Genomic DNA, 21486 nt, shown 5'->3' with positions numbered 1-21486 from the left:
CACACGCCACTAGACATTTATATTATAGATATATATATATATTTTTTTTTTATTTTATTTTAAAGATATAGTTACAAATGTACCATGGGCCAACAGTTGCCAGCAGTCAACTGTTTCCTACCAAAACAATGTCCCACAGCTCCTGACTAGCGACAGTTGATGACAGGCTGAGTGACGTCACCCCCATCACCGCTGTCAGTGTTAAGAGCTGTGTGAGGATTGGTGGGAGGGGAGAAGGGAGGTCGTTCAGTGACGCAGTAATGACGACATAGCGCCGACAGAGACGGCGAAGAAACAGAGAAGTCTGCGAGACCAGCTAGAGCCGGGGTACGGTGGCCGCGGACGCTGGGGTAGAAGTTACGGTGCAGCGAACGTATAAAAGGAAGTGGACGTGCGGCTGCGGGTGGCAGTGAGGAGGCCGAGCAAAGTCACAGCGGAGGCCACAGCCTCCCTGCCGGGTCCTGTATCCTACACAGGCGGGGTCGAGGTAAGCCCCCTAGGCCTTTTATATTTCAGGAGCCGGCGCTGTGTATCCGGGTTATGTGAGGGGACGTGGTATCTGGAGTATAATGGGTATTTGTATCGGTGGTTACATAAAGATAAACATAACAGCAATACTAGTAGTGAACTAATAATTATAAGTTATTGCAAGTCAGTGTTGAAGCAGCTCCACTAACAGGCTACAATGTAACCAGGCTTCTCTGCTGGCTTCTGCACTACAAAGGTTAACCTGTGTGTTTTATATAATCACTGCTGGCCTTTAACTCTTTGCATTGCCAGATTACACTTGTAACTGCAGTCGCTGGCATTAGTGGTTCTTGCAGCTATTTACTTGACTCATGACATCTTGGGATAAGTTTTCTTTCTGTCACCACACGTGGATTAAGGTTAGTTATTTAAACTTTCTGTACTTTTTCATGTGTTCAGTTATGTCCACACACATTCAAGAATTTTGATGGGAATTATCATGATATACAGCTAAACAATCTCAGTCCATTTAAGCACATAGCATACAATGTAACTGTTATTTTAAATTCAGTAGGCAAAACAGTTGTTGAGATTCTCTGTATAAATATATACAATACACTGTTGTGCTCCATGTAGGCTCCCAAATAGCCTGCCTGCACCTATTGTACATACCACAGTTACTTCAGCAAGTTGGTGGACATTACCCCATAGGTACTAGTGTATTAATCTATTAAAAGAACAAACATGTGCTATTTTGATCTGTGTAGCCATAGCCTAATCTCATATTTTGTGTTTTTGTTAGTGTGGCAACTATGTAAAGGTACACAACACATGGTCATATTTGATTTAACATACCTTTGACATCTTAGATTTAGTAGGGGTGTACTATGAAGCATGTGCCATTTCTGAGTGTTTGAGACTGGACTGTAGAGCAAATATGCAAGAGGCATGATGTAATAAAATGTATATTTTCTGGAGTAATTGGAAAAGCATTGGATCTCCATATTTAAAGACCCTGAAAGCATTCTCTCCCTTATGAAACTTCTGGATTCACAAGTGTACATTGTTATCATTGTCATCTTTTTATTTGTTTAGTACTAACTTTCTGCCAGAAAGCACTGTTGAGATAAATCTACTAAACCAGCTACACCAATGACAAATACTAAACTGGTGACAGTGTGTTCAGTGCCCTACCCAGTGTAGATTAATTGGCTTTTTAGTTGGTATATTTGTATTTCTATTTCTTCAAATGAACCCAGACAAGCTAAGTGGGTATATTTCCTGTTACTCCCCTTTCAGACTAATTAATTTAATTTAAATTGGCTAATTTTTGTTTAACTTGCTCATATGGGAGATATGCTGCATTTATTGTAAGTAAAGTGCATCAAAAGACTCAAAACATTACAAAATGGAATTAGGCCCTTAGACTGAAATGTATAATGGTCAGAAGTGGCACTGTTCGGATTGAGTTATAGAGCTTCAAACAAGCTCTCAGCAGTAGTGTAATCTAAATGTGTGTATAAACAATTTAAAATGTGACAGAAAATAAATGCTGTTTTATGTTGAGGTGTTGAAGGGTTTTATTCTGATGCCATTCATTAATTTTTCCTGAAGATCTCCCACATGTGTAAAGATCCCTAGGTCATATTATTATTATCTTTTATTTGTTAGGCGCCACAAGGTATCCGCAGCGCCGCACACAGCACTAACAGTAGACTATACAGGGTGAAACCATACAGAACAATAAACAAAAAGTACCAATACTTCAGAAACTCTGGCTAGTCATATGCAGTAAAAACGGAGCGGAAGAACAGTTATGGAGACAGGAGGGGAGGGGCCCTGCTCATACAAGCTTACATCCTAAGGGAGGGTAAACAGACCAGGCACAAGAGGAGCCAGTTGAGGCAAGAGGAGAGAAGGGAGGACGAGCAAAGGAAGGAGATGGGGGTTAAGTAGATGGTTGGTAGGCTTTGAGGAAGAGGTGAGTTTTGAGTGCACGTTTGAAGGAGCACAGAGTAGGAGAGAGACGGATGGAACGAGGGAGGTTCTTCCAGAGAAGGGGGGCTGCACGGGAAAAGTCTTGGATTCTGGAGTGGGAAGAGGTGATAAGGGTGGAGGAGAGGCGACGGTCGTTGGCCGAGCGCAGGGAGCTGGCAGGAGTGTGAATGGAGAGGGGGTTAGAGATATAAGGGGCAGTAGAGTTGAAAAGAGCCTTGTAAGTGGTGGTGAGGAGTTTGAAAAGTATTCTGTAGGGGAAGGGGAGCCAGTGTAAGGCAAGGCAGAGAGGGGAGGCAGAGGAGGAGCGGCGTGAGAGGAAGATGAGTCTTGCGGCCGCATTGAGTATAGAGCGCAGGGGGGGAGAGACGGGAGTGGGGGAGGCCAGTGAGGAGGAGGTTACAATAATCAAGGCAGGAGATGAGTGCGTGGATGATAGTTTTGGTGGCATCCTGAGAGAGCAGAGGACGGATGCGGGCGATGTTGCGTAGTTGGAAGCGACAGGCTTGGGCAAGGGAATGAATGTGGGGGGCAAAAGAGAGAGAGGAGTCGAGGGTGACACCCAGGCAGCCATAGAGATCCCATTACAGGCATTCATTAAAAAAAATTCTATTTGACTGTTAGGAGCTTTTGTATTCCCTGTTGCTTCTTTTTTTTTTTTTTTTATTTGCTAGATATCCACCTCAGTCTGTCTCAATCCTCTCAGTTGGCATAGACTGGTGATATAGGTGGTTTGCTAAAAAAAAAAAATTGAGGGAAGCGGTAGAAAGACTTGGCGAAAGCATTTATTTAACAAATGGGCATCGTGGCACATTATCATCAACATTTATTTATATAGCGCCAGCAAATTCCGTAGTGCTTTACAATTGGGAACAAACATTAATAAGACAATACTGGGTAATACATACAGACAGAGAGGTAAGACATTAGTGATGTTCTGTACTTATGAACTGGGAAACATTGGTAAGGTGACTGAATTACCTGAAAAATCCAATCTATTGTCAACCTCATGTTTTAGTCTTGTATTAAAGCTCTTTTCACTTTTGTGCCTTAATTTTTCACCTTGAATCCTGTTGATAAGTGGCATAAGTCCTTGAATAAGATCCTCTTTCACAGTTTTGTGTTTAATATCCTAAGAGGGATTCCTAAAAAAACAAAACATTTTCTGGTTAAGTGACATTATGTTAGTGTTGTTTTGTGGCCTTCTTAATTTCTGATTATATACAACTTGCTTCGCAAAATTCCAATGTAATGGCAGTGGGGCAAAAAAAATAACTTAACCAAATAAGGATACTGGTTATGATATTCTGCTCGTCTCATGCATTTCCTTTCATTTACAAATGGAGCTTGGTTTGTTGGAGATCAGGTAGTAAAATATCAAGATCAAGCTTGTTTTTGAAATCTCAAGCTCTTGACATCCCTTGGATTGCGGAAGTAATTAAGCCATTATCTGGTGCCATTTTCTTATACACAAAATAGCTCTTGTGTTTACACCTGTAGAGTGGATCATGTTTTGTGGGAGTTGGTAGGGCACACAAAGCCAGAAGTTATGACGTTAAAGTAGGTTTCAGCTCTTGGTGTTTGGTAAAGTAAAAAAGCAATAAGTGCAACATCCAACACATCATGTTTGTGCAATATGGAAGTCTAAAATGAGAGTATTACAGAATTCTGTATATATACTCTAAATCTGCAAGAGCTCTAATGAGCTGGACTTTATATGTTGTTGGCGCTGAAAATGTTTCAGTAAACAAGGCGTCAATCTGATTTTCCTTCAGAGCATATTGTTTTATCCGAGTAAAACAAATGTAAAGCTCAAAACAACTGCACCTTTTGACATGATATATTTAGATACTTTTATTTCACTTGGGTTATATTGTAATATATTTTTTTCTTTTTTTTTTTTTTTTTAGAAAGTGTAGTGAAAAATAATACACCTACTGAAAGATATTTTGTCTACCTATTCTTTGCTTATGAGTCCCCATCAAAATGTGTGTATTAGGCTTGCTCAATTTAGGGTCTGTGAGGATTTATGAATGAGCTAACAGTGTTTTTAACCCCCCCCCCCCCATGCCATTTGTTTGTTTATTGTGCATTTAAATACTATAGAGAAGCATGGAAAACGACAGACGTAATGTTAGACATTCAAAGGCCTTGTTCAAATGAACACATTCAGCAGATTTTCTCAAACTGCCTTCTGGAGAGGATGCGAGAGAAAAATGCTACAAACTGCATTTAGAAGGATCATTGAACCCTCTGTTTGCAGCATCAAACACAAATAGTAGGATAGAACACAACGTTGAAAGATAACATATGCATGATTTTTGCATACAGACAGAGAGGGTTCAATAAGCCCTGTGCTGCAATGGTTTTGGAGCTTACTGTCCAGAATGCAGCATGAGAAAATACTCTAAAAATATATAAAAAAAAAAAGATTGTCTAAATGAGCCCTGATGTTGCATTTTGAAGGGAAAAACAGCCATATGCATTTTTGTAGCATCTTGTATACTGAGAGGTTTGGCAGCAGCACAAGATTCCTCAACACCCTGAAAACATAATCATTGTGGTCATATTTTTATTATTCACTAATGTTAATTTTCACAGAGGACTGTCACCATTATGGAATAAAAGCTCCTATCCTTATTTCTAGCTGGTCATAGCGAATTTTACAGTGTATGTCAACTACTCAGTGAAAACAACCATGTGTAGGCTGAACCAATATTCATCCTCTACTCCATGTATGCATAAGTACACTTTTTAGGTTAAAAAAAAATCACATTCTTCCAACTAGTACAAAGCTGTTTTTCCTCAAAGAACACAGACACCGAAATAAAATCCTGCATCAATGATTTGTGGGTAGATATGGAAGTTGCAAAGTTTTTACATTATACTGTTTTTAATCAGTCCAATTAGTAGTAGGACTGCATGGGTTTCGTGCCCAGTTCCCTAGGGAGATGCACTGCTATGAGAGCCAAAGTACCCAGTTGATTGGGAGAGCTTTGTCTTTTCAACCTATGAGGAAAACTTTTATGTGAAAGTAAATGTTGACTAGAGTTCTTGTTTTGCTTATTGCCAGCAGCTAACTGTAAATTAACTGGTAGTTCTTGTTCTAAGGTATCGTTTATTTACAACAACTTACTTTGGTGGTCACACTACAGAATATGACCCTCATATCCAGAACCTAGTTGTCAGTTACTGTAAATTGCATTTAATGTGAAATCCATGTACATTTTTATTGGGAAGCCTAGATCCTTGCATAGTACAAAAGATCCTATGGTGATGTCATCAGAAATTTCCTCCAGTGTAGGGGACGCTTTTGGTGCTGTAGGGGGGATCTGCTTTTGCTTGCCAGTATTGGTCAGCATAATTTGGAATGAACAGTGGCTGATGTGTCAGCTGCTTTTAGAAGCCGACAATAGGGGAGGCCTGAGTCACTTCTCAATTAAAGATTATATATATCTCTATAATATAAATGTCTAGTGGCGTGTGTTAGTCTGTCTGTCTGTCTGTCTGTGTGTGTGTGTGTGGAAAAAATAAAACCAAGCTGCAGCGCCACCTGCTGGGTGGAGTTATACACTGACCTACTAAATTCTTAGTGTGTGTAAAAAAAAAAAAAATTCAGAAAGGGCTGAAATTTGGTATGTTTTTAATTTGTTAATTGGAAAAGTGTTTATAAAGATTTAAAAAAAATATATATATATTTCTTGAAGGAGAAGTGACAGTTGGGAGTGGTTGGTGTTTGCTGGGGGTGACAGTGGGGAGTGGTTGCCGGGGGTGACAGAGTGAGAGGAGTGTAATACTCAGGACCGCTGAGAGAGATCCCTGTGTCTGGATAGACATCTGGATAGATGTGGCGATGAAAATGAAGGATGAGGTGATGGAGAAGAATGAGGTGGTGACATGTGGACAAAATGACGTTAAAAAAGGGTGCTTACGTCGGGAAGTAACGCTCTTACCCTGAGGAGGCCTAGGCTATGGCCCAAATGCATGACAAGAACCTTTTTAACACCTTAAGTAGCTTGATTTGACTAGAATGCATGAGTATCATGCACAGGTTAACGTGTGTGTGTGTGTATGTGTGTATGTATATATATATATGTATATATATATGTATATATATATGTATATATGTATATATATGTATATATATATGTGTATATATGTGTATATATATATATATATATATATATATATATATATATATATATATATATATATATATATATATATATATATATATATATATATATATATATATATATATATATATATTTTTGCCACAGAAAGAAAAATATTAAAGTGAAAAATTGAATTCTAGCCCAGAACCTAAAGCAAACATCCAGTACATATTTGGGGGTAAATGTATCATACCCCGGTTTTTGCAACTCGCGGGAGATCAGCGTTTTCACAGCTTAAATTTAAAGCGGCGCTGCCTTGTAAAGGGAAACTTCCGCTTTAAATTTAAGCTGCGAAGACGCCAATCTCTCGCAAGTTGCGAAAACCGGGGTATGATACATTTACCCCTTGGTATCCATGTACATTTTAGAGTTGGCAAAATAAAATAAGGGTATATTTTGTGGGTTGGATTAATTTCACCAAGGCTAATTTATTATTTGCAGAATATATTCCCATAGGTTTTGTTGAATATTTCTAGTATTTTCTTCATAATTGCTTTCATTACATTTAAAAAAGAAAAACCCATACAAAACAACAACAAACACCAGTAGTATAGATTTAGTACAGCTCCACTAGTATAGTGATCACCAAAACTGAAAAAGGTGGCACAAGACTTGGCACTTTCTTCTTTATCAAGTCGTATTCGCTAGGGGCCAAAGTGAGCATTGGCACATTGCCTGTTCTGAAGAAGGCCAAAACACTTTTCACTGTAGCTTATTCTGCTAGTCAAATGTTTCCAGACTGCTTTTTTATATGCATGTTTTATCTCAATATTTGGCTCAGGCTTGGGTCTAACAAGCATTAAAATGGAGATGCTGAAAACCTGTATAAATAAAATACCTTCTTTAAGCATTTCTCTTAACCTTAAGAGTTTTTGGAATCTTAAGCCAAAAGGCAAGAACAGACTAGACTAAAATATTGTACGTTTTACTACGTCTACATTTCCAGATTAGGCACAAGATATTTCTGTGCACTTATATATTTTAGGCATTCAAATTGGCATCTTTGCTCAGAGGATTGAAACACACAAATATATGCATACTTGTTATGGATTGTAATATATATTTGTTTTATATTTTTAGAGTTTTATGTACGTTTTAAATCATGTAATGTGTCATGAAGAACAGTACATTTCCTGTTATTGCTAATCTTGTTTTAATGACATGGTTCTGAATTTAGCATTTCTGTGCCTTCTTTAGCTTGGTTCAGAGACTGTTTTAGAGGCCAGTGGCTCCATCACAAATCTTAAATATTGCCAGGAAAAAGGTGGTGGGGAAGGGGTGTCTGTGTAAGAGCTATGGCAAATAGACCCAACTTTGTCATATTAACTGTTCAGCAATCCCTCGGGCATCTATTTTAAATGGTCTTAGCAGAACTTACTCTACATAACCATGTAGTCCTTCATTGAATAATGGGGTAAAGGACTGTAAGTGTTGCCTTTCTGAGCGTTAAGCTTATACCCATGAAAAATTGCTGTTATCGGTAATCCTGCCTTGTGACTAAACATAACATTGTTAAATGTGTATTACACAAATTCAGCAATTGATCCCTTAGTCCACCATAATGGTTACAAGTACAACATAAACGTGTTGTGTGGTTTTGTGTTTTTGTCTTGGTTTTTTTTTTAAAGATGTTTCATTTGTAACTTGCCGTTTATGTAGAACACTTTTAATATTCTTAATTCTGCATTCTGTCGTTTCTGTGCTAAATAGTTGATGTTGGAATAATGTATATAGAACATTTTCACCATATGCTTATAAAATCAGGGATAATTGTGTTTATATGGCCTGTGTGCGAAATAGAAGCAAAAGCTAATGGTTTTAGGAAATGTTTGTTCTATATTACCCCAGCCAAGGCTGCATTCAGTAAAAGGGGACACGCATTTATGTGGAAAATGGAAACCTTTTTATGATGTCTAGTTCCATGCTAACATTAGTAAGATCCATTTGTAGCACTCTGCAGACCTGCATCCTTTTCATCTGCCCACACACTTGGTAAAGTGTGAGGCATAGAAATGCAACCACCATCAGCTGTCCTGGCTACAAGTGATGAATGTTCCTGTGCCTTAATAAATCCTTGCACAGTCATGAGTTTTGCATACCTCTTCGCCACAGTATATGCTGTACTGTACTTGTGAATCATTACAACAGACAGTTTGAGAGGGACACTCCATTCCTTTACCAACAGAATCAAGTTCTGTAATATAATTATTTGTCCTTTCAATAATCCTTTTTAGAACTTGTTAAACTGAATATAGGGAAATCTTGAAAATAATTGCACATCAAACAGAATTTCAAATAAGTTTGCCTTTTCTGATAAGATTAATGTATAGCGGTTTGGATACTCCACTGTGTGCATTTACTAGATATACTCTAGTCCTATGTGTATCTGCCTGTCATTGGAATTGAAGACCACCTTATTTACTAGTCTCTTATGCTGTAACCCCTCACTTGGGAGTAATCTGGATATATTGGCTTCTTTGCTTCAGCCCAATTCTCAAAGCTTCAGATAGTTCCATATTGCTCATCTGTATATTGTACTGCCCAACTGACACAAACAGGCAGCTATATTGTTGATGGTCATCAAATTCTTTTGATAAGGTAAGTGGAACTATTAGAGGTACTGTAGAGCCATTTGAGTCTTGAGGAATGGATTGGGTGAATGGTAGATAAAATGTAAGTGACAGTGTTTAATGCTAAATTGGTGAACAACACTCAACATTTGATTTTACGTTGTTGCCAGAGTGAAGGCGTTTCCTTGCAGAAGAAGAATATCTTTGTGATGCTAAGCTTGCCATTTGCCTTTCCTGTCATTTTCACTAGTACAAAATTACACTCTGCTCTACCTATAATCTTCATTCTGATAGCTGCGTAATTTAAATCTAACTTGATCATCTTTTTAAGATTTTGTTTTTCTCATTGCCCATAATTGTCATTTTATGACACACAGCTGGTACACTGCCCAGATTGAGATGTGCAGGAAACTTTGTCTGCTTTCCTTTTAAGGGTCTACAACAGACAGTGTTGTTGTTTTAGTATTTCTTGTGTTGAACAGCATAACTGACAGGCAAGAGTAACTATCTTGCTTGCTGTTTTTGTTTGTAGTGTGATGGTTCTTTATTTAAACAGCCGGCCATGTATAAACATTAGTCAAAATGGTGATAGGCTTGTCCCCGTTTGCCTTGAACAAAGGTGTTAATGTTGAGCTCTAGGGTTCCTGGGCACCCGATGAGCAGAACAAAGTTCTCTTATGCTGATGTCTCAAGCTAGGTACACACTACAGAAATTTCAACCAACTTTTTATGCCGAGCGATTTTACATGCGATCGATGGTCCGATCGCTCGGTCCATGGACTGCATACACACTAGCCTTGTTTAGGACGATAAAGGGAAGAGCAAACGTCCCTTTAGCGACTTTTTGCAGCCATGTTGTTGTGAGCAATGACTGTAATTTCGTACTCACTGTTGTGGATCGGTCGGACGTTTATACACACTACACAACGGAAACGAGATTGGAACGAAAATACTAAACGGTACGACCAACCAAATGAGGCGACAATCGTCCATTTGGGCAGACTTTCGACCATCGTGTCACTGTACACACTGACCCGACTTTTGAACGAGCGGTCGTATGTCGGCTGATTGAGCCGATTATTGGACGAAAACCGTGTAGTGTGTACCCAGCTTAAGTAACAGGTGAAATGATTAACATATCACTGAGGACTGCCTCTATCAAAGTGAAATGAAATGTGTGCAAGGGAGAGTGGATCCATGCAAAGGAGAACAAAAAATATAACCTATTACAATAAAAGGAAAACAGTTCCCCTCTCCACAGTCCCCTGTACAGCTAAAGAGGGCCATTGGACCCATTTTGCGTGTCATCGATTTGATTTGTTACACACATGCAAAGAATGCTTCCATGTCGCTCACAAATTGCGGACTCAACTGGAATACCAAGTGCCATTCCAATTGCCCCCTTCCTCCCACTTCACAAGTATTATATTTTTGTGTTCATATTGTTGCTCTCAAGATATCTATGGTATCCGCACCCACTTTTAAAGAGCGCTGCAAACTTCGTTATACTACTATGCTACACACCTAAACACTTTTTTTTTTTATATGGGATAGGTGTCATGTATTGAAGATGCAGTAATGCTTCCAAATACAATTTATTACTACATTAATGTGTTACTACTAATTTGAAAGTTGTCTGAGTGCTTTATATATTTGTGATGCACTACTTTGTTAATACTGTCCCTTTTTAAAATGCCATCTTAGGGTGACCTTAATTGTAAATAACACTTTTTGAATTAACTTTTTGCTGGGCGTTATAAAGGGGTGTGCCTAAGAAGGCATACTGTAATTAATGAGAATTTCCAAATCAAAAAGGAAACTGACACTAATTTGGGGAGAGCCTCTGCATTTCTAGTCGTCATAAAAATAAAAAATAAATTATTAAATGAAGCATATTGCCCAAATATGGGCTAAAAGTTTTCCATATCTGAGTTACTTTCAGAAAAGTAAGCCTGATGAATATATAATGATAATGGATGCTGTATCTTGTAAAGTGTAATGGTCTTAATGAATGATTCCTTGTCTGCTGCTCAAGGAACTTGCACCTTCTGGAGCCATACTGACCTGCTGCGTGCTGTATTATATTTTGATGGTAAGAGGCACTGTCAGGATATTGAAGTCCCCTGATTGGATTGCCATGGTGGCTAGCTAATTAGATGTCATAGACCCCCTCTTACAAACTGGCTCACATTCAAGCCTATACAAATATGAATTGTTGTTGTTACTATTATAACTACAGTACAGCCTCCTAGCTTGTGTTGTGTACAGAGCAGTATTAGTAGTTCATGTAGATCCAAGTCATATGTTAACTTGTTTTTTTGGTTTTTTTTTCTGATCAGGGATCAGCATTTGATCCTTTTATTATAGTCATGTGAAGATGACCAACACAGGATTTTCCATGCAAAACAATTATTTATTTCCATTAGTCTTTAACTAGGACTACTAATATTTTGCCTCTATCTGGGATTTGTAATTTAATTGAGCATTATAATGTTACTATGTAGTTTGCTTTATTTTTTATTTTTTAATACTGCTAGCTTATACGGGGAAACAGTTGGCGTTCCTTTTCATGGAGTTCTGAAAAAAAAAAAATAATTTGTTTTTCAGAAGCTTTCACATAACGTTACTATGAATACATAATAAGACTTTCATATATTGATTTAATTAAAAAATAAATCATGGTTTACATCTTCTGTTTAACACTATTGGCAGTGTTACATTGACTGGTCACATGCAGATTGTTGGTAACATTAGAAGCTTGTTTGTGTTGAAAGGCATAACACTCCTGATGCTTGGGTCTTCTGCCTTTTACATTGTCACTCTGAGCTAGATACATGATGAAATATGAGATTAATAATGATGGTGTATCCTTAAATAACCTCTTGAGGTCTTGTCTTAACAAGTATTCCAGTACTAGCCAATGCTTTTAGATTATAGCAAATCTCATTAGCGCTGGGTGGGGGGGGTTTAGGGCACTGGATTTGTGAAGCTTATCTTTTAATTAGCCTATTTAAAAAAAAAAAAAAAAGTGTTTTAGTTTGGGGTTTGTATTTGTTTTTTGTATGTGAGGGGCAGAACTTTAAATTTTGTATTGGATATTTACATTTTAATAACGGAGAAATGTACCAATTCCTGGATTTTTTTTTCCCAATACCCAAACAAGTCTTATATCTAAGTAGGTAGGGAGGACAATCTATTCACTCACAAATAACTAGCTCACTAGACTTAAATATTCTCATTGCCAACTAACTGTTGCCCATGTACTGCGCCAAACACACTCTACACTAACATAATGCTTCCAAACTGCTCTTTCTAACTTCCTCCCTCGGCCTCTCCCAGTGGATGAATCCTCTACTCCGGCTGGCCACTGCCTTGATCTTGTTTTCTCTAGTGTGTGCTCTGTTTCTGATTTCCTTAACAGTTCTTTCGCCCTCTTGGATCATCACTTTATCTCCCCCAGTACTTAAGAATTCTGTAGGTATTAGGACAGCAGAGAAGTTAAATTAATTTGCAACAGTTTTTCACATCTCTCCCCAACTTCTACTACTGCAGTAGCTCATTTTCACCAAACCCTAGCAACAGCCATTGATCAAGTTCCTCCAGCAACTCTTCATACTCTGTCAGCTGTGGCACACTAAATTGAACAAAGTCTTCAAAAAGTTTCTTGCAAAGCAGAACGTAACTGGTGTAAATCTTGTATCTCTAACAATTTCCTCAGGTATACTGCTATCTACTACTCCTATTGGAATGCTTTGGGCACTGTTAAACATCTAATCTCTCATCTCGGCCTCAGGCTTCGAACCTCAAACACCTTTTTAACACATCTATTCTCAACCCTCCTACCCCAAACCCTCCTACTACTATTTGTGCACAAGATCTTGCTTCCAAGATTGATAAGATCTGACTTGAAATGGTATACTCTTCTTCAAAAATGACTAGCTCAATTCCTTCCTAGCACCCTCTGACACCCTCTTTTTGTTAGTTTCCACAAATGAAGATGTGGAATCTAGTCTCATCTTCCTACTGTACCACCAGTCCTCTTGATCCTATATACCCATATCTTTACATCATTATTAAAGCAAGCAGTGTCATATAAAAAATTTGTTGCAGGCACAATGTTAATGGCTTTGAAAAATCTATCTAATAGATCTTTTATAAGTAAGTAATAGTACTAATGTGAGATGTGTCCTTGCACATGATGAAATACATCTTCTAAGTAGAGAGTAGAATTGCTTAATCATGTTATAACGCATAAGGCACAAGTTGCATGTCATGAGGTGTTGCCAAGCAGCTGTTCTAATAACCTTTTGAACTGCTCAGTCTAGGAAATACCCTTATAGCTATCTAGCCAGCAGTTCATAAAAAGAAATAAGTTGGTGTTCTTGGAAATGGTTTCACCGACATAGCAACCTCTTTGGAAATATGCTGTTTATAGTTTTCTCTGCAGCCAATCTGTTCTTATTCATGTGTGTGTTTCATAGAAAAGTTGGAAACAGAAAATTGCTTAATATCTAAGGGGCATATTTGTATGGTGCACAAATCTAAAGTGTTGCCTCTTCATACTGCTACCCTCACTTATTTCTGTGCATACTCTTCTGTTAAGTGTACATAAAGGTGTCCTACCTTTTTTTTTCTTTGTTTAGTGTAAGGAGGATACTTGTTATGATCCACAAGCATCAATCTGAAAAGCATCAAGATGCTTATGAGGGGATTCTTTATATCCAGGTATTAATCTAAAATTTAAAAACATTACCCTGAGATGACACCACTCTTGGGGCTAGATTTACTAAACTGCGGGTTTGAAAAAGTGGAGATGTTGCCTATAGCAACCAATCAGTTTCTAGTTATAATTTATTTAGTACATTCTACAAAATGACAGCTAGAATCTGATTGGTTGCTATAGGCAACATCTCCACTTTTTCAAACCCACAGTTTAGTAAATATACCCATTGGTGTGCTTTCTCTGTTGTATGCAATTGTAAAAGCACACCACTGCTAAAATAAACTGTGTATTTACCTGTCAATTCCTATGAAGAGGGAGCGCTGTATATGTCATACTTGTAATGTTTTCTTGTGGCATAGTTATCATTTTTTTAGGTCTTAGAACCTTGTCAGAGAGCTGAAGCTTCTTTCATAAAATCTCACCTGTTTTGTGTGGTTTGAATTGACAACTGCATTGTTTTATAGGTATATGCCTAATATGATGTACTGAAGTATGGTTGGACTGTGTTCTATATTTTGAAAGTTACTCTGATTGTGGCATTTAGTGCTGTGGGTTCCTTTTTAGATTTCTAAATCATGCTTTGTTATATGAAGTTTTTATGGTTAATTCCTTTACATATAAACTAAAGAAAAAATTAAAAGTACTTTTAAAAACAAAAATTAGGTTTTAAGCTTACTGTCCTTCCAATGTTTATTTGCTTGTTAGTCTGAAAAACAATTTGATTCTTCGTCAATGTAAGAATTACTTTGAAGGCTGAGTAATACAGCAGGGTAATGCATACCTTTGCCGTAATGCTTTACTTTAACAATGGACATTAGTGCTTTAAAAAATTACTTAAAAGTAATTTTGTCTTGTTTTTTTTTTCCCCATTTTTAGAACTGGCCTCATCATGGATGAAGAACATCAGCACTCACATTGTGTTGCGTGCTTCAGTCGACGTTGCATGATAAGACCAGAGGCTGGTGTTTCCTGTGACCTGGTAGGCTGCCCACATGTTTGCGGAGCAGTCTTTCACTCGTGCAAAGCTGATGAACATCGAATATTGTGTCCCCTAGAAAGAGTGCCTTGCTTAAACAATGGGTTTGGATGTCCGTTTGTCATGATTCGTAACAAACTAGCTGATCATTTACAAATATGTCCTGCGAGTGTAGTCTGCTGTACAATGGAATGGAATCGATGGCCAGTGAGCTATGCAGATAGAAAATCTTATGAAAACTTGAGTAGAGATGTTGATGAAGTAGAGCAGCTAGATATGGCTTTAGCTTTGCAGGATCAAAGAATGCTTCTGGAGTCTCTCAGAGTGGCAACAATGATTACCAAAACAACAGAGAAACTTGAATCTCAAGAGCAAAATTCTGTCACAACCGAAGAAGGTGACAAAATAGTTACAAACTGTGTATCCAGTGATGAAGATTCCTATGGTGCACTTTATCAAGCAACCGTTGAGACCACTAAGAGTTTAGCTGCTGCTCTGGATATCTTAAATAATGCTACAAGAGACATTGCCATACTTAATGGTAGGCTACGAGATGCAAGCTGTGAGATGAACAAAAATTTCCAGCTTTCTGATCAAAACGGTAAAAATGATGACCTGACGGATCCAGAATTTGAAGAAGAGGAAAGCATTGAGGCTGCTACCGGAATGACATGCAGTTCCTTGAAACAGTTGCATCAAAATGGTTCAAGTGATTACTTCCCAGGAACAAATGGTAGTTATGTGGTAGAAAGTGACAACATTAGCATGGGCCAGTCAGCTGTTTTGTGTAATGGTTTCCACGACAACGCAATTGCTCCTAGGGGTAGGGAAGAGATGTTCACTGTGGGATCAAACCAAAATGGTGCTGGTGTTACCTTGGAAGCTGGTGAAAAACGTATTAATCAATGTAGTTATTTGCCCAGTGTTGAACGGTTATCGGACGCATGCATCACAAATGGCTCAGAAGAACAAATTTTGGATAAAAAAGATGAACAAGGATTACGAAATGTTGCAGTCTTTGGGAGACGTCCTTTCTTGGTTGACAACTATTGGGTCAAAACTAAAAGAGAGAACAAAACTAAAAGAGAGGACAAAGCAGTGGACACTGCCGACTTGGAACTACCAGAAGATCCCATGGGACTCAATAGCATTGACTTAATTACAGCAGCTTTGGTATTCTGCTTGGGGGATTCGCCTGCTGGCAGTGGTATTTCAGACAGTCGAAATGTAGATGGGCATCATGTTGACTTTGGAACACAAACCTTTTCGTTTCCATCTGCAATATTAGCAACAAATACTATGGTTGGAGAAATTGCTTCAGCGTCTGCTTGTGACCATGCTAATCCTCAACTTTCCAATCCTAGTCCTTTCCAGACACTTGGCCTTGACTTGGTTCTGGAATGTGTTGCAAGATACCAAGCCAAACAAACGTCTATGTTTACTTTTGTATGTGGACAACTATTTAGAAGAGATGAATTTTCTTCTCACTTTAAGAATGTACATGGTGATATTCATGCTGGCCTAAATGGCTGGATGGAGCAAAGATGCCCATTAGCATATTATGGATGTACATATTCCCAACGTAGATTTTGTCCGTCAACCCAAGGATCAAAAATTATTCATGATAGACACTTGAAGTCATTTGGGGTTCAGCCTCATTTATCCACTGACAATGAATCTGCAAAGAGCTCTTCATTAGGGCCGTTTGAGGATCATTTTAGTAGTTTGCCTTATGAAGTACTGCAACACATTGCAGGATTTCTTGATGGTTTTACCTTGTGCCAACTTTCAAGAGTGTCTAGACATATGAGGGATGTTTGTGCCAGTTTGCTGCAGTCCCGTGGAATGGTGGTTCTGCTTTGGGAAAAGAGACAGTATACACATGGAAGTTCTTGGCAAATCAAAGAAAAGGTTAGTTTATCTAAAATTTTGTTTTAATCCTCATTCTTCAATGTATATAGATGATCCCTTATTTGGAATAGTTAATGGGGTTAAAGTACTATCTTGAAAATGTGGTAAATAATGGTATTTTCATATTTTTGGTGAAATATATTCGCGTAACCCATGCTCCTAATTACATGATATGTGGGAGTCCCATTTTCTGAAATCCCCACACTTTTGGGATTCTTTAAGTAATGTAACCCCTACAAAAGGTCTGATACGGAGTAGGACACAGCAGATTTGTTATGTTGGCCTTGCCAATACCTCTACAGTAATGGTCGGTGCTGGAACTGAATGTCGGCTGCTCATAGAGTTGGTAGCTGAGGCAGGAGGTGGAAACAGCACAACAATCTGCTGGTTAGTACGTAAGGGCTGAAAATTTGAACCTCCTACAATCTGTACTAAAATGTTCATGTTGCAGATGTGCTTGAGAAAAATCAAACCAACATGGCATAGCTAAATATGATTAGATAATGCAAAGATTGCTTTTGCTTGTGTACAATTTATGATAAACAAGTTTCCTCATCGTGACCTAATACCACATTCATAAAACTTGTACATTTTTAATGTTAAACTTTGAATGAACAAATGTATTTTCAAATACAATCTTCACTTGCGTTTAGTTAGTTCACAATAATATACTCCTCAAACCGCTCTATTACATAATGCCAGCACATACAATTTGTGAACAACTGCAAGGAGTTGACCATTCAGACTATACTGTTTGACTCTAGTTATTCACCATGGTTAAAGAAAATGGAATCCCATAACATTGTTTTAACACACTTTGCTTCTTTGTCACTACTAAGGGTTAATTTAAGGTAGAATTGGTTTCTTTTTTAACCAACAAGTCTTCTAGTAAGACGTTTGCTGTTACAAACCCATTCGGATTAATGGGAAGCTCACTGGAGGGGCTTTAACATCCTGCTTACAGTTTGAAAAAGCCTTAACCAACTCGGAGGATTAGAGATGACAATAAGGGAAATATTCTTGTTTTACTGTGTACTTATTTTCTAAAAATAATTGTTTTGGATGGAATTGTTTTTTATGCTATGTGGAGGTTATATTATATTAAGTAAAATTCTGTTGCTATGACTCAGCGCAACTTTCTTTATTCAGTTTTGTATGTAAATATAGAGTGGATAAAATAATCTCTCCATACCATAATTAGCTCTTTGCATTTATTGGATGACTGAACTTGTGATGTCACAACCTCTTTTCATGTACTCTTAGCCTGTTGCTCTGGTGTTGGTTCTAAAGTAAAAACACAGCTTGGGTACACCTCAGAATTGAAATAACTGATGTAAAGAATGTGATCACCATACCCAAGCCTTCATATTTATTGTTGAATGGTCCATGGACTTAAAGGTGGAAAGAAAATCCGTTCACAGTCCATCCATCTAGTGTTCACATGAATGCTAGCTTACATTTGGTGTGTGCTCTACACAACATGGTAAAGCAAAGTGTTCATAAGAACAGGGTGGCTGCGGTTTTGACACCGTGAAGGGGAATCTCTCCTCTCATTAATCAATCTCTATTGTTTTCCTTTCAGTTTGTGTCACTGCAACAGCTAGCCTTCATGAGCACTACATTTTATAGGAAGGGTGATTGATCCATAAAACAGTTGTGGGGGATAATACAGTAAAGTGCATGGGACAAACATCACTATTGTAAAGGTGTAATCAAAATGGCAAAAATCTTTATTAAACTGGGGAAACCACAGGATAACTAATTTTATTCTACCTTTTATCTTTCAGGTGTGGCGATTTAGCACTGCGTTCTGTACAGTGAAGGAGTGGAAATTTGCCGATATTGTAAGCATGGCTGACCATTTGAAGAAATGCAGTTATAATACTATAGAGAAAAGAGAAGATGCGGTCCCTCTTCCTTGTATGTGTGTGACCCGGGAACTCACAAAAGATGGACGCTCTCTCCGTTCAGTCTTGAGACCTGTCCTTTAATTGCAAGATGGACTACAAATGGACACTTGCTCCGTTCTGTCTTGAAACCTGTCCTTTTAAGCACCAACACTCAAGCACCAGTTTTAACCTCTATACAATATCCTTTGTGACACTTAAATATTTAACTAAAAATCCACTCACTGTATATAACAATGGTTTTGGAAGTGATGTTTATTTTTTTATAAATCTATTAAAGAGAAATAGTTTAGGTTTAAGTGGTAAGAAATGCCTTAATGTTTGTGGAAATTTGAATTTTGGATGTGGACTTTAATCTTTCAGAAGTATAAATTATATAAACTTCCTTGTAGATCTTCATCTTTTAGCATTCTATGCTGATTCACTAGTGCCGTTATTCTTCTGTGCAAACGCACTAAAAAAAAAACCCAATACTAAGTTATTTTTCTTCACCATGACCAAAAATAACGTTCGAATGTAAATGTATTTTTCAGCCTAAGTCTAGTATTGGTCACCTTTCAGTTGTCAGGAAATATATGCAAACCTCCAAGTTTCCAGTTTTCCTCAGTTCTATATCTGCCTCCCATCAAATGGTACCCTACATTAAATCATTTTTATGTAGTGTTTTAAGTTGACCTCTGTGCCATTAGTCCATAGTTAACTTCCTGTGTCACAAAAAAATGCACTTCAATTTGAAATGGTCAAGGAACATTAACAGACTCTGCTAGCACTTTATTTCAAATCTCTGGATGTTTTTCAGACTGTTTAGGGATCAAGTATGGGCACTTTGCAGCATGTAGGAGTAAGGAGAACTTTGATATATTCTGTTTTTCTGGGGAATGTTTTGCAGCACGTCTAGTCTATTCAATTATACTCACTACCTTCATGTTTATTGGCATTGCAGACACATCTACAATTTTAACATGCAGCTTATTTTACACTTTTTAAGCATTGTTTTCTGTTTTACTAAAAATATCTGAAAAGATCTTTTTAAGATAATTTTTTTTTTCCTAGTATGTTTTTACCTATCATCTTTGTGAGATGAGATAAAACAACATAGTTTTCAATTGTGCATCTGGGATTGACATTTTATTCCTAAACAAGTCTTCCATTGCTGAGCTAACTACAGTGCCTTTCAGGCAAAAAGCACTGATTTTTCTATTTCTTTCCCTGTATTTGTATGGGCATATTGGCTTTCATTTGTGTAACACTCCACTATTACTACGACTATGGACCTGGGTGAGAGGATTTTCTGTGAAACGTAATATAGTGCCTTTCAGGCACTTAATGTTTGCGTTTCCAGGTGAGGAAATAAATGGCTCAAGTTGTCTGTCTGTCTTAACTACTGGGTGGCAGCATCTGCCAAAGAACTGGGAGCTTCTGTGGCATCTGAAAACAAGGTTTTCATGTAAAATTCTGTCATTTAATGATCAGCACTATTCCAGCATCTCGCCTTTTCACCCAGAAGTTGTCACATACTGTGTTTTTAGTACAGATGCCTAATCAGTTGGTGATTTATGTCCATGATTAAAGGACATGTTTAAAGTTTTCACTGATGTACTATTTGTAATTCAGTGTTTCACAGAACATTGCTAATTTCTCTTCAGGATGTTTTTCAAAGACTGTAAACACTTACAATAAAGCACTTTGCATTTATAGTATTTAAATGCCATTTAAAGGTGACAAAGTTCTCAGCAAGGGGCGGGTGGCCACCTGGGCTTTATAGCCTCTTCATGCGCATTACACTTGCATTGTTTTCATACATGCAGCATTGACACATGCACACTATCATGTGAAGAAGTTATTCTAGGCTTATCAGTATTTGGTAAATATACCAGTGGTGGGAGGACTATCCCAAATATTTTCCAGTTAGTGTTCTTTGTTTTTTTTCTTATTTATTTTGTTTTCTCTTCAGGATTCCTTTCTGAAGTCATTAAATAAAAAAAAATATGTAAATTTTAATTGAAGACATAGGCTTTGCAGTGTTAGCCCAATTCATAAACTGGGAGTATAGATAATTTCATTGTAAGAGGTCTGGTATGTTTAAAATTGAATTGTTTTATTTTATGCACATTGAACAGCTTTACTTAAAACTATGGAACAATTTAATTGTAACAATATTGAAAAGTTAATTATTTTCACTACATGGGACTACAGCTAAGTTGTTTGGGAGCCTTGCTGATACCTAGTGATCTACCTTCAGTTCAGGTGCAAGCAGCCTTCTAACGTATTACTCATCTGCGATATCAAAGTCTGTAGTTCTATAACAAATACATAGACATGCATGGTGCCTAGATTGTTACCAATAACCTAATAAAACCTTGTTTTCGCTCCCCTTTAAGTTAAACATTTGGTAACAATCTGTAATATTTGGTTCCGTTATCATTGTGTTCAAAATGCTTTATTTTCAATTATAAAATATTTTGGTGTATAATAAAATCTAATAAAACCATTTCACATTTGGTTTAAAACATTCTGATTTTTTTTATTTTTTCTTAATGTATTTTTTCTTTGACAAATGAAGTAGTTGACTTTAAAAAGGAACATGCAAATCGACATTAACACCCAGTGACTGTTGATGACTATTTATTCCTGTCCCTTTTGAAAATGTAAAAATTTACATATTTTATAGCTGCAAATTTAACCTGATGAGCTGTACTGGAGGTGAGTGGTTACTACTATGAGCTCTGGACTGGGAATTTGAGTACAAAACATGGACACA

General features: G+C 37.5%; 1 protein-coding gene across 1 annotated transcript; it reads left to right on the top strand.

The window, feature by feature from the left end:
* Positions 1-229: 229 nt before the first annotated feature.
* On the top strand, positions 230-21235 carry FBXO30 (F-box protein 30). The gene is made up of 3 exons (XM_075203732.1): positions 230-487; positions 14808-16818; positions 18606-21235. The coding sequence occupies exons 2-3, from the start codon at positions 14821-14823 to the stop codon at positions 18807-18809; spliced, it is 2202 nt and encodes a 733-aa protein (XP_075059833.1). The 5' UTR covers positions 230-487; positions 14808-14820; the 3' UTR covers positions 18810-21235.
* The last annotated feature ends 251 nt before the right edge of the window (positions 21236-21486 follow it).

The sequence above is a fragment of the Mixophyes fleayi genome, chromosome 3 (genome assembly GCF_038048845.1).
Source record: "Mixophyes fleayi isolate aMixFle1 chromosome 3, aMixFle1.hap1, whole genome shotgun sequence".
NCBI lineage: Eukaryota > Metazoa > Chordata > Amphibia > Anura > Limnodynastidae > Mixophyes > Mixophyes fleayi.
This window is presented reverse-complemented; position numbering and strand designations above follow the sequence as displayed.